The sequence below is a fragment of the Aythya ferina genome (genome assembly GCF_964211825.1).
Source record: "Aythya ferina genome assembly, chromosome: 24".
Classification (NCBI taxonomy): Eukaryota; Metazoa; Chordata; class Aves; order Anseriformes; family Anatidae; genus Aythya; species Aythya ferina.
The window spans coordinates 867,193-879,516 of record NC_140322.1 but is presented as its reverse complement, the minus strand read 5'-3'; the positions used below and the strand labels follow the sequence as shown (position 1 = coordinate 879,516).

The following is a 12,324-nucleotide window of genomic DNA, read 5'->3' as shown; positions in this document are numbered from 1 at the left end:
TCAAGCAGCACTGGGAACGTGGCTCAGTACATGGTTAGTCCCTGTCCTTCCCCATGTACACAGCCCCAGCACACGGCTGGCTGGCCCAGTGCTGCGGGCAGAACAAGGCTGGCACCCCCGCTGCCTAGAGGCAGAGGAGGAAATGCACCCCTTTTCCCCAGGCCTGAGGCTAGGGCAGTGTTCAGACAGTCCGAAGGCAGCCACCAAGGAGGGGATTTCACCGTAGACCCATGGAAAGGATGAGCTGGATGCGAGTCGAATGACATCCAGAGTCTTTATTCAAATAGTCCTTTAGGATGGTTGCAGACATACAGACACATACATATTTACACTCTTACACGCCTCACAGAGCCTGAACCAATAAATTAAAACAAAAAGAGGGTGGGGGATTGTTTTTTTTTTTTCCTTTTCTTTTTTTTTTTTGTCACGTAAGAAACGACGACTCCCTGAGGCGAGGCCAGGGAGCCAGCTGAAGAATTGCAAACAGAAGCCAACACGGACACAACCCTGCCCCAAAAGATGCAATGACAGCGAGTGTGCTTTTCAGCAGGAGGCCACTTCATACTCTGGCTTCGATGCACTCCAGTTTGACTATTTCGTCCAGCCTGCACCCCTCGGCTTGGGCACAGTGGCTCAGGTGGGCACTTGGGCTCTCGGCACCTCTAGCTTTGGGGGTCTGCGAGCAGGCTGCTGCAGTCTGAGAGTGGGGGGAGTCGCACTCGTCCGAGGTAATGTCTGGCACGTCGTCCGACTGGCTGTCGGAGCTCTCCAGGTCGCTCCGTATGCTCTCAGGCTGGGCCAGGGTGATGTCCCAGGTTTTGCTGGCAATGCAGTCCTTTTGCTCACAGCTTTGGTGTTTGCACATCTGCTCCTGCTCACCGTCCTCTTCCTCCTCCTCCTCTTCTTCCTCATTCTCTGCCATTTGGGTGTGGACGTGCAGAGAGTCCTCCGTGCTGCTGCCGCTGGCCAGCTGGTAGTGACTGGGCTTGGCTTCAATGTCCACCTGGATCTCCATGTTATTGCACTCCCTGCAGAAACAAGCACCCCTGCGTTACTGCACAGTTGCTGGTTTTGGCCACAGCCTGGGTCAGCACCTCGCTGGGCCAGGAGGACCACGCTGCCCAGACAGGAGCAAGATGCTGCTCAAAACCCCACAGCATCTGGGACACAACAGCAGCCGCTGCTCTCCTCGAGTTCCTCCGAACGGCAGCTGACATCCCCCCAGGCTGAGAGCTAGGAAATGAATCAGGGAAGCACTGGAGACCCTGAGGGCATCAGGAACAGCCCTGAGAGCCCTGGGCTGCAGATCCCCTCCTCAGCCTGCACACCACACAGAGAGCCTGCTCCCAAACACCCCCGGTCCTCCTCCTGCCCGAATAAAAGCTCAATCCTCCTGCCAGCTGCAAGAGCTGGAGCGCCCACAGCCAGCCTGGCACCCGCAGCACCTCGCAGAGCTCGGATTTTTCCAGGACACCCACGACCAACACTCTCCTCACCATCACACGTCCTCCTACCTGTCCTGGGGGTTGTAGGAGCTGATGATGGAACCAGCCATGGCCCGAGTGCTGGCGTTGTCGCTGATCGCCCCCAAGCTGACCGAGTCCTTGGGGAAAATCTCTTTCTGGACGTCTGCCTGCACTTCCAGCCTGCAGGAAAAAAAAAAAAAAAAAAAAAAGAGGATTCCTCAGAAATGCCTCAAAGGGTCCCCGAGTGGCACCAAATAACCCCTGTCATGAGAAAGCAAGAGGCCATCTGTGCTGGTCTAGCTTGGCACAAGGGAGTTTAACCCCAAGGGTTCCTCTCAGTCTCATTTTTGGCTCCATTTAGGTAAACCCATTCTGTTTTCCATGACGAAGGTGAAGTTGTGTTTATGCCCATGACTCATGCAATTCCTGCGAAGAACAGATTTCCACAGATCTAGCACAGAGCCATGATTATATGCTGGCTGCCATATCAACACGTGTCTCTAATTACCCTGCAGACTGACTCACAGGCAAGTTTAAGAGGAAAACTGGTGTAACCTTCTGACTTGGAAAGCAGCAGCCCTGCCTGGAACAGCAGGCTCCCAAACCCTGAGGCTGGGATCAGAGCACTGGAGGATCTCTAAGTGGGCCGTGCAGGCATCTCTGGGCTCTTCCCAACTAACCCCAAGCATCAGCTCTGCAGTTTCATGGAGCTCAGAAGGGACAGAAACTTGCTCCTCTAGCTTTTGTCCTCCTTGCAAGAACCAGCCCAACGGCAGCTGCAGAAGTAGCCTGGTCTGCTGGGGCTGGTTATTCCACCACAGATCAAGAAATAAAGCTACCAGGACATGACTGCCAAGCTCACAGAGGGCCACCCAGCCCCAGACAGAGCCCCGAGCTAAGCCTGCTCAGCCAGCACAGGCCCCGGGAGCCTTCACCCCTTTCTTGCCATGCCCACCACCCCATTTACCTGCTGTACTTGCCCTTGCCTCCCGAGAGGACACCGCCGCTCAGAGTACCCCCTGAGAGGGCAGCAAAGCTGGCTGTCTCGCTGTAGTTGCCCTGCATCACGCTGAGCCCATCCGTGGGGCTCCCGCTGGTGCTGAGCACGCTGGTCAGCCCCTCGATGCTGCTTTCACCGATGCTGGGGTTCTTCAGGGCTCGCCAAGCATCAGCCACTGAGGAGAAGAACAGCACGGGAACCGGTCAGCAAGGGCACCAGCCAGATGTGACGGTGGTGGCAGGGCTGAGGGTTGGACACTGCTGCCCCTGAGGCAGCGGGCTTCTTGCCTCAACCAGCCTCCGAGCCTCTTCCAGGGCAAGGAAGGGCCGAGATTTGGCTCAGAGCTACGCAGCTGATCACCAGCAGGTGACTGAAGCAAGTAACTCCTCCTAGCCAAACCCAAGATGCTCAGATTTGGGAAACACTAAGCCTGCCACCATTCCATTACAAGAGGCAGCGGCAGGGCCTTTCCTCCTCCCCTTCCCGCTTATTGCAGTACCTGTGATGGGTCCCTCATCCTCATCAAACTCTATCTTCACGCCCTTCCCGTTGGCGGTGCTGACTCCGCAGCCTCCACCGCGGCACAGCGAGATCGGCACCACGCCGTAGACGTAAGCCAGCATGATGGGGACTCCGATACCTGCACGCGAGGATGTGCTGAGTTAAGAGGGGCTTACGGCTGAGCTGGGCTAATAAGAGAGGACCTTTGGGGTAGGGGCTCTCAGTTGTGGTTATTTACCCACTTTGCACACCATGGGAGATGGACGGTGCCCACTTACCAACACTGACAGCAGCGATGACCGGAGAGGCGATGACGGACAGCGTGACCCCACCGGTAATGGCCAAATTCCTCTTGTGCTTAGACGTTTTCTTTCCCTCATACCTGCTGTGGATCTGAGGGAAGGAGAAGCACCAGGTGAGAGCAGCACCAGGCCGTAAACAACAGCCAGAAGACATCCACAAGCTTGTGCTTTTACAGCTGCGTTAGCCCCGAGAGAGCCCCATCGCGACCACAGATCTTGCAGATCAGATCTTGCAGGTGGGTCTGCGTTCAAGAAAAAGAAGAAGCTACAAATCCAGCGCTGACACCATTTCCTCCCTCTCAACGCCTCTTTACTGGCACAAGAGCACAACGTAGCTCGGGGCAGCTGGAGACCCCCAACAGCATCAAAACGCACTGTGACCTGTGCCCGCATGCTGCTCGGAGCCTGTCACTGTCCCACAGAGGCCCCAGCCACAGGAGGTGCCAAAAGGGACCTGGTTTCCCTTCCCAGTTCAGGGTAGAGGCACAGCAGCAACGCAACACGCGTTGAGAGAACTTCAGCCCGGAGGGCTATCAGCCCCCGTCCTCCTCTCCCCTCACAAAGCCCAGAAGATAAGGCAGGGTTCAGAAGAGACAGCTGAATTTTGGTTCTGTGGGGAGACCCGCCCTTCGTATCAGCTCTCAGTTGCTGGTCGGATGCCTCGAGCCAGAGACAGCCCCAAGTCAGGGATCCCTCAGCTCCAGCCTCGTGCATTTACCTTCCTCCCGACGTACACGGGGATGCCGATGACCATAGCAGGAATGGCGATGCCAGCAATGAGGGAAATGCCTACAGGAGCGCCGATCAGCGTGCCCAGCTGCCAGAGAATCTTCTTTTTACGACTCCATGGCTTTTTGCCCCAGAATGTGCAGCCAGAGGGGCTTTATGGAAGGGAAAAAAAATGACGTTAAAACCTCAGCAATTCCTAAGCATCCCTGAGAACCCCAAATTCAACTTCCACGTGAACAAAACCCAAAGCTTAGGAAGTGGGTAGACAACACAAAAAAAGGATCCCGTGTCCCATGAAGATTAATTTACTCCTTCCTCCAGGTGACTATCACACCACCAGGACTATGTTTGATGTCCACTATGCTAAGAGCTCTCAAATGCAACATATCAGGAGCAGATTTTTTTTTTTTTTTTTTGTGAAGAAGTGTAGTGTGGGAAGAAAGTTCACATCTTTGGGTCAAAAAAGAGAATTTTGCTGACTGATTGTAGACAGGAGGGGACGAACAGCACGCAGCCAAACACCTCCCGGCCCCGAGAGGAGCCCCGCGCCCTGCTCCGGCCCCCACCTGAGGTAATGCAGGTCCGAGATCTCCTTCATGCAGAGCCAGCAGAACTCGCAGCCGCACACGGCGCAGGTCATATGGTTGCAGCTCCCGTCGTTCATCTTGATGATGTAGGCGCTGCAGCGTGGGCACGGCTTGATGTCGTCTGCTGCGGGGATGAAGCAGGGCACTGAGTCGGGGTCTGTGCTGCCAGGAGCCAACGGGGGGCTCTCACTGTGCAGGGGACCCCTCGCTTTCTGTGCTGGCAGATCACTCTCATGCACCACAAAGCGGGGATGGTACAACCAGCTGGCTGGGACCTTAGCTTATCATCAGGGTGAGAAGATAATGCTGATGAGACCGAGCCCACCGAAGTGATCTGCCTGGACAGCAAGGACTGGGGGCAATAGGAGCTTTAAAAGCTCATCCTGGCCTGGCACAGGATGCGTTCCAGGAGGTGCTTCAGTGCTGGGAACAAGTCACATCTGCACTGTGCTAGCTGGGACAACGGTGTAAGTCAGAACCATTACTGAATCGCTCCACTAAGGTGATTCACAGGCCAAGAACAACAGAGCAATCGAGAGAACAAGGCATCAGGAAGCCTGAACCCAGCTCTCAGCAGCAGGCAGCGGGGCAGATGCTGCGCAGCCCCTGCTGGGCTCCTGGCAGGGCAGGATGAGGGTCCTGCATCTCCCCCTCAAGTCACGCAGCATCGGATGGCAGTTACGCAACGTCTGTCTGCGCAGCGGGTCGGGGCTCTGCTGGCAGCCTCTCTGACACTCAGCAATATGAAATCCAGCTGCTGAGACCGGCCCGCACCTTATTAATCACTGCGCCGAATCCAGCAAGAATGGGGTGGGGAAAAACCGCTGTCTCAGGAATCTCCCTTCCAGTGGCTAAGCGCTAAGCTCTTCCTGGCAGGGATCTCCTTTAGGAGGGTGAAAAAAAGCTCAGAAACCAGTTTTTGCTTGCTGGTTCGTACCACAGGCTGTGGTGGCATCCGAGCTGTGGGTTGTCAGGGCCCTCTAAGCCTTGGGATGCAGCTGAGCCACCTCGAACCGCTCAGGGCAGCTCCAGTGCGAGCACCAACATTTTAACTCCTGGCACACAAGGCACAGTAGTGCTTTGTCTGAGGGGGGGGGAGGGACTTTAAGAAATGGCCTTTCTGCCCACTTCCAGAGTCAACACGGTTATTTTTAATGAACACTAACTCAGCAGCTCCTGCAAGGCAGAGCAGGAGCCTGTGGGCTGGCATTTTTCCCCTGTACGTGACATTACGAGCACCTAACAGTGCACGCAGTCAGGCTCCCCACGCAGGGCTAGGCATCAACGCTGCTTTCTACTACTGCAACAGGCAAATTTCAAGTTGCAACAGTAAAAAGCACCTCGTTTGTTCACCATCTAGATCAGCGAGAAGCAAGAACATCCAAGATCAAAACGGCCACAACGTGGCTGGGGCGGAAGAGGGGAGCTGCAGCACCGAGGAAGGACCCGAGGCACGTCGTCACCCATCCCCGACCCGTTTCATGTTTTAATTTCTTGCAGGAGCCCACCGGGCTCGCTCTAACCCCGGGAGAAGGGGAAGTGGCTCTCGGGTTCACAGCCGCTCTCACCCACGGCTGCCGGGGACCCTCAGCTGCGGCACGCAGAGCGCTCCCTGCGGGGCACTGCCACCGCCCCGGGGAGGAAGTTCTGCACGACCGGCGGCTCTTTCTCAGCTTCACAGGCACAACCACAGCACCCGGTGAGCTACAACGCACGATCCATACCCGGCCCGGACTCCTGCCCGTAGCTGAGGCCCGACGTGTGCTTGGTCCGTACGCGGAGCGTCTGCGCCCGTTGCTGGCGGGCCATGTCGCAGGTCTGGTTGGGGTGCCATATCTGCTTGCAGTGATAGCAGAACTCCGTCTGGCAGCCGTCCCTCTCGCAGGTCAGCTTGGGGCAGCTGGCGCAGCCGTAGGCAATAACCGCGTAGCTGGGGAAGGAAGACACCCGGCCAGTTAGCAAGAGGCAAAGTTATCGAGCGACTGTCCCGTCATCCGGCCAAGTCATCGCGCCTGGGGGGCTCTCTCCAGCTGCAATTCTCCAACAGGCTGCTGTTGGAGAATGCCGAGCAGCCCCTGCCTTGCCTGGGGGGCACAGCAGCCCCGCTCCAGGGTCAGCCCATCCCGGGCGGCCATCTCATCACTGCCAGGTCGGTGTTCCTGGTTGCTGCGCTCCAAATTCCTGCCCTCACCAGTCCTGCGCCTTGCGCTGCAGGGCCTGGAGGTAAGCAGTGCTAATTAGGTTACTTGGGGCAGGCAGCTGGCAACGCTGAGTCCTCTCAATGAGCGCTGGCAGTCCTCACTGCCTGCTCGTACGGACCAGACGTGGCCTGCTCAGCCCTTCTGCCACTGCAGGCTCCCAGCACAGGCTCCTGCTCCATATACCCGTGGCTGCACACACACAAATACAAACACACACAAAACACACACACAAAAACCCCAGCTCCTCGGGACAGCCAGGCACACGGCCCAGAGGAGGCCAGGCAAGCTGAAGCCTCACTGGGCACTTTATCACCTAATGATGATTCTAAAAAAATAAAAATAAAAAAAAAAAGTGGAACAAGCAGGGTTTCAATGTGAAGCTATTTCAAGAAGTAAGCCCTTGTTGATCCCCACAGAATTTCCTTTTTTTTACAGAGGGTGAAGAATAACGCCCTGCTTCTGGAGTAAACCAAAACTGGAGTAAAACCAAGTGAATGTGCAAGAGAGGGAAGTCAGGGAGCGCGACCAGCGTGCACACAAAAGCCGAAGCAGCTCCACTACACAGGAGCTGGCTTACAGTCAGCGAGGATGAGGCTGCTGCCACCGGAGGGGCTGAACCGAGTAATTCCAGAAGCGCCTTCCAGCTCTGCGACACCAGCACAAACACCAAAGGGTATTTTTGTTGATCATCCTCAGCGTTTTCGTTAGTGGCCAGAGGAGAATGGCTCCCATTTAGGATTTTATATTTAGAGCTCGCGTAGCTCGAGTTGTATTGCCTCTTCTCGGAGGCAGCAGCGTGAGAACCGCTGAATGTGTCATACCACAATGATTCACATCCCGTGGGAGTTTGAGCAGCTTCGCCCTGCCAGGGTACGACACAAGCACCCAAGAAACAACATCTCTGCGTGGAGCACCGGGCTGGGGGGCGCGACGGCAGGGTCCCCACGAGCATCAGTGGCTGTGCACCCGCACGCGGGGCCGGAGAGGGCAGAGAGCAGGGATGCAGGCGGCCGGGGAGCAGCCAACTTGACCAAATCAACTCCTACGCATCTTGTCCGGGGAGAATCCCACTAAGCATCCGGACCCTGCCACCACAAGGCAGCCACAGAGCTACCCCTGGCAAAAAATAAAGCCTCATCAGGCCAGCTGTGTTGGGACACACTGCTATTTCAAACCACAGCAGCAGGCTGGGAAAGCTCAGCGTAATATATTAAGCAGCCTCGTGCTCTAGATTAACCCCTCGCTAGAGATTTAGGGTTTTTCTAGACACTCCAGCAGCTCCCCTATGAGACGAGACAATCCTCACCATTTACATTTCGCTGCGAGAACCGAGATGACGAACGTCAGGAACAAGCCCGCAGCTGCACGGAGAAAAACAGCCACACGGCTTCCTTCTGCGAGGGAAGGAAATAACCCAGCTCCAACCCCAAGGACAACTAGAAAGGAGCCATTGAAGCGCCGTGCCTGGGGGTGGCCGCTGCAGGATCCGGGCCGCTAACGCGTGCCTCCGTCTCCACCTGACCGCTGACGCACCGCTTTGCTCAACGGCTGCTTCCTGGCTCGGCCCCGGCAGAGGTGAAAAGGGAAATTCTGACTTTCCCCCATGCAGCAGCAGCAGCAGGGATGGTGAGCGTCTGCCCGAGACCCCGGCGGGCCAAGGGAAGGCAGAGCCCAGCTCCCAGCCCCGGCCTCGGAGGAGCCGGAGCCTCGCCGGTTGCCTCCAGCCTCATTGAGGAGCTCAGCCCACGCAGCCCGCTTGGCTTAAAGCTCCTCTTGTTCTCGCCAGCTTCGAGGGGAGATGCAGCGTGACAAACGCCGGAGAGCAACGCCGGCTGATTGTAGCAAGGGGGGAGGAAAAAAAAAAAACAAAACACACACACAAAAAAAAAAAAAAAAAACACAAAAAAAAACACAAAAAGCTGCAAATATAGAAAATTATCGGTATTGCGACTGATGGTGCATCAATTGGCCAGCGTTCCCATGGCAACACGCTCCGGTGTGGTGCCGGTCCTCCTCCTCCTCCTCCTCCTCCTCCTCCTCCTCCCGCAGCAGCACAGCCGAGCTGGTTCCCTTACGACAGCCCGCAGTAGGTGTGCAAGGCAGAGGATGCTGCGTGCACACCACGGCTTCGTCTGCCGCCGCCGCCTTGCAGCTCCCGCACCCGGTGGTGGGCGACATCCCCCCCGAAGCGCCCAGCACCCCAAATCGCCCCCCGCCCTACTGCCAGGGGAAAGCCCGCTGTAAATAATTCACGGCCTGACTTTATATAAGCACAGCGAAAGGCACTTGCTGGGAAGAATGAATAGGGAGATTAATTCCTCCTGCCGCCCGAGGGCCGGGTCCAACAGCCTTTGTTTGGTGCTCCTGATGGATGGCACCGGTGGGCAGCGACTGGGGTCACCTCTCGGGAAGATGCCCACGTCCCGTGTTCCCAGCGAGGATGCTCTTGTCCACCAGATGAGCTATGAAGTGCCGTGGGTCTGCGCAGAGCCCTGAAGCGATGGCTGGATGGGGATCTGCCCAGGCTCCTTTCGAAGAGGCAGCGCCCTGCGGGCCATGCCAGGGCCGGCTCCTTCCAGCGAGGCAGCCCCAGCTGCAGATGGGGTGCTTACACCCATCCGCAGCCCACAGCGGCACAGAGCTGAGGTGAGGTGAGCAGGATGGGGTTTTCTCCACCCAGCTGAGGGCGCAGACAGCAGGGGCATTCCCTCCAGCACCGCTCTGCGGGCGGCACAGCCGGCGCGACGTCCCCAGCGACACCGAAACATCAAGACCTGGCACCTGACCCTGCCCCAGAACCCAGCACCGCTGTCTGCTGCTACCTCTGAAGAAACGAGCCTTTATGCAGCAATGCTCAGGGGCCCCAAAACGGGTAACCTGAGACAGGTTAACTGGTTTGCACAGGAAGGTTATTACAACACTCTGATTCAATTTTCACAATCCTCCCACCACGCTTTCCACCCTGACTACTGGGTCAGATTTTCCTTTCATGTTCACGCTACCCAGAACTGCAACTCACGCTGCCTTCCAGCCAAACTTCGCAGCACTTCTCTAAGTTTCCCGAACAAAGCCCTTTTCCAGGCAGCTTTGCCTTACGCGTAAATAGAAACCTAACAGAGTCCATCCAAAGGAAAAGAGAAGAGAAAATGAAAGCAACGCGCAGACGAGTACAGTCATCGAGCCTGTGTGGACTGACTGACGGACAGACAGACGTTTCCTCACTTAGGCAATGGCAATGAGTCAACATCACTGCTCTGTGCCATGCACTCACGGCCCCGCTGGAAAGAAGTGACCGTTCACGGTTCCTTCTTCCCCCCCCTGCAAACCGCAGGCTGCCCCGTGCAAGGAGCGCAGCAGCTTGCGGCGATACACGCGGCTGGGAAACTCCAAGCTTCCCATTTGGGCCGAAAAAAAGCCTTCTTTTAAATCAGGGAAACGATGGCTCAGCTAAAACCCCCTCCAAGTCCCATTACAAGGGCCGTGTCTGTCTGGATTTCCACGTTCCCCAAGGTCAAATCCCGGGATTTTATTGCAGATGGATGGATGGATGGAGCATTGTTTTGGTACCTGCTGACTCTCCCGAGCAGGTTGCTGACTGGCCAGCGAAGCAAGCCTGCAATTAGGGATTTTCACTGAACTCCACGTGAACAGAAGCAGGCGTTAGTGGCAGCACAGCACCAGGGGGGAACCTGCCCCTCCCTGGGCAGGGTGGGGACAGCAGCACCACGGCAGGTCCCACCTCCACAGGCAGTCCTAGGGTCCCCTATAGGGACACAGGGATCCCCCCCTCCCTGAGCTGTCCCAGCAGAAAGGGGACATAACCCAGCAGGGACAGCAGACCCCTCCCAGGCCGCCCCACAAGGAAGGGGACAGACAGACCCCTATGAGGACAGTCAGCCCCCTGTGGGAACAGGGACACCATTTCCCCCTGAACACCCCATCAGCCCCCTGTGGGGTCAGGATCCCCCCTCAGACCCCCCAGCAGCCCCCTGCGGGGTCAGGGCACACCCCTGATGCCCCAGCACAGAGGGGGGCAAACCCTTGTGGGGTCTGGGACCCTACTGGACACCCCAGCACAGAGAAGTGCAGCCCCTTGCAGGGTCAGGATCCCCCCAGACACCCCAGCAGCCCACTTTGGGGTCCAGGACACCTCTCCCAGACCCTCCAGGAGCCCTGTACTGGGTCAGGACCCACCTCCAGTCCCCCAAGCAGCCCCGTACGGGGTCAGGACCCCCCTCTAGTCCCCCCAGCAGCCCCGTATAGGGTCAGGAGCCCCCTCCAGACCCCTTATCAGCCCCGTATGGGATCAGGACCCCCCTCCAGACCCTTTATCATCCCCATACGGGGTCAAGACCCCCCACTAATCACCCAAGCAGCCCCGTACAGGGTCAAGACCCCCCTCCAGACCCCCCAGCAGCCCCGTACAGGGTCAGGACCCTCTTTCAGTCCCCTTATCAGCCCCGTACAGGGTCAGGACCCCCCTCTAGTCCCCCAGGCAGCCCCGTACGGGGTCAGAACCCCCCTCCAGACCCCTTACCATCCCCATACAGGGGCAGAACCCCCCCCTCCCGTGACACTCACCCGCAGTCGGGGGCCGGGCACCAGCGGCAGTCGGGGTCGGCGGCGAGGCAGCGGCGCAGCATGAACTCCTCGTACTTGGCGACGAGGTGCGGGGAGTCGCGGAGGAGGCGGCGGATGTCGGCGGGGTTGAGGCGCTCGCTGCACTCGGGGCAGCAGATGTTGACGCGGGACTCGGTGATCTCGATCCGCAGGTACTGCCGCAGGCAGGCCCCGCACGAGCGGTGCGGGCACGACAGCAGCCGCGGCGCGTTCTCCGCCGGCTGCCGCACCAGGCACAGCGGGCACTCCAGCTCCTCCTCGCCGCTCCCCTCCGCGCACACCGCCGGGGGCTCCTCGGGGGGCTGCGGAGGAGGAGGAGGAGGAGGAGGAGGAGGGGGCGGCGGCGGGGGAGGCGGTGGGGCCGGTGGAGCGGCGGGGGGCGGCGGAGGGGCGGCGGCGGCGGCTGCGGGAGGTGGCTGCTCGGCCTTGGCACGGCGGCGGCTGCCGGCGGCGGAGGCGGCGGCGGCGGAGAAGACGCTCTGGAAGGAGAGGCGGCGGCGGCGGCCGGGCTTCGGGCACTTGGCGGCGGCCGAGTGGATGGAGGAGGAGCGGGGAGACTCGGAGTCGCGCTCGGAGCCCATGGTGGTGGCGGCGGTGGCGGTGGCGGGGCTGTTCCCGGGACGGCGGCGGCGTGCGGGGTCCGGGAGGGTCCGCGGGGATCCGGGGGGTCCGGGGGGATCCGGGGGCTCCGAGGCTCCGCGGGTGCCGGGGCCGCGTCCCGCCGGGCGCTGCCTCCGCCGCGCTGCAACGACAGCGGCCCCGCGGCCAGTGGGCGCCGCCCCGCCCCGCCCCGCAGAGCCCCGCCCACATCCCGCGTCGCCACGCCCACATCCCACATCGCCACGCCCACCTCCAGCATCGCCTCGCCCATCACTCACGTAGGCCCCTCCCACCTCCGCATCGCCCCGCCCCTCTCAT

The 12,324-nt window shown here is 58.9% G+C and overlaps 1 protein-coding gene across 1 annotated transcript; it reads right to left on the bottom strand.

The window, feature by feature from the left end:
• Positions 1–260: 260 nt before the first annotated feature.
• RNF19B (ring finger protein 19B) lies at positions 261–12,119 on the bottom strand. The gene is made up of 9 exons (XM_084497043.1): positions 11,368–12,119; positions 6,310–6,515; positions 4,565–4,709; positions 3,988–4,150; positions 3,246–3,360; positions 2,966–3,106; positions 2,434–2,641; positions 1,515–1,646; positions 261–1,028 (listed from the first exon to the last, which is right to left on the bottom strand). Exons 1-9 carry the CDS (start codon positions 11,985–11,987, stop codon positions 560–562), a joined length of 2,199 nt encoding a protein of 732 aa, XP_084353169.1. The 5' UTR covers positions 11,988–12,119; the 3' UTR covers positions 261–559.
• Between the last annotated feature and the right edge of the window lie 205 nt (positions 12,120–12,324).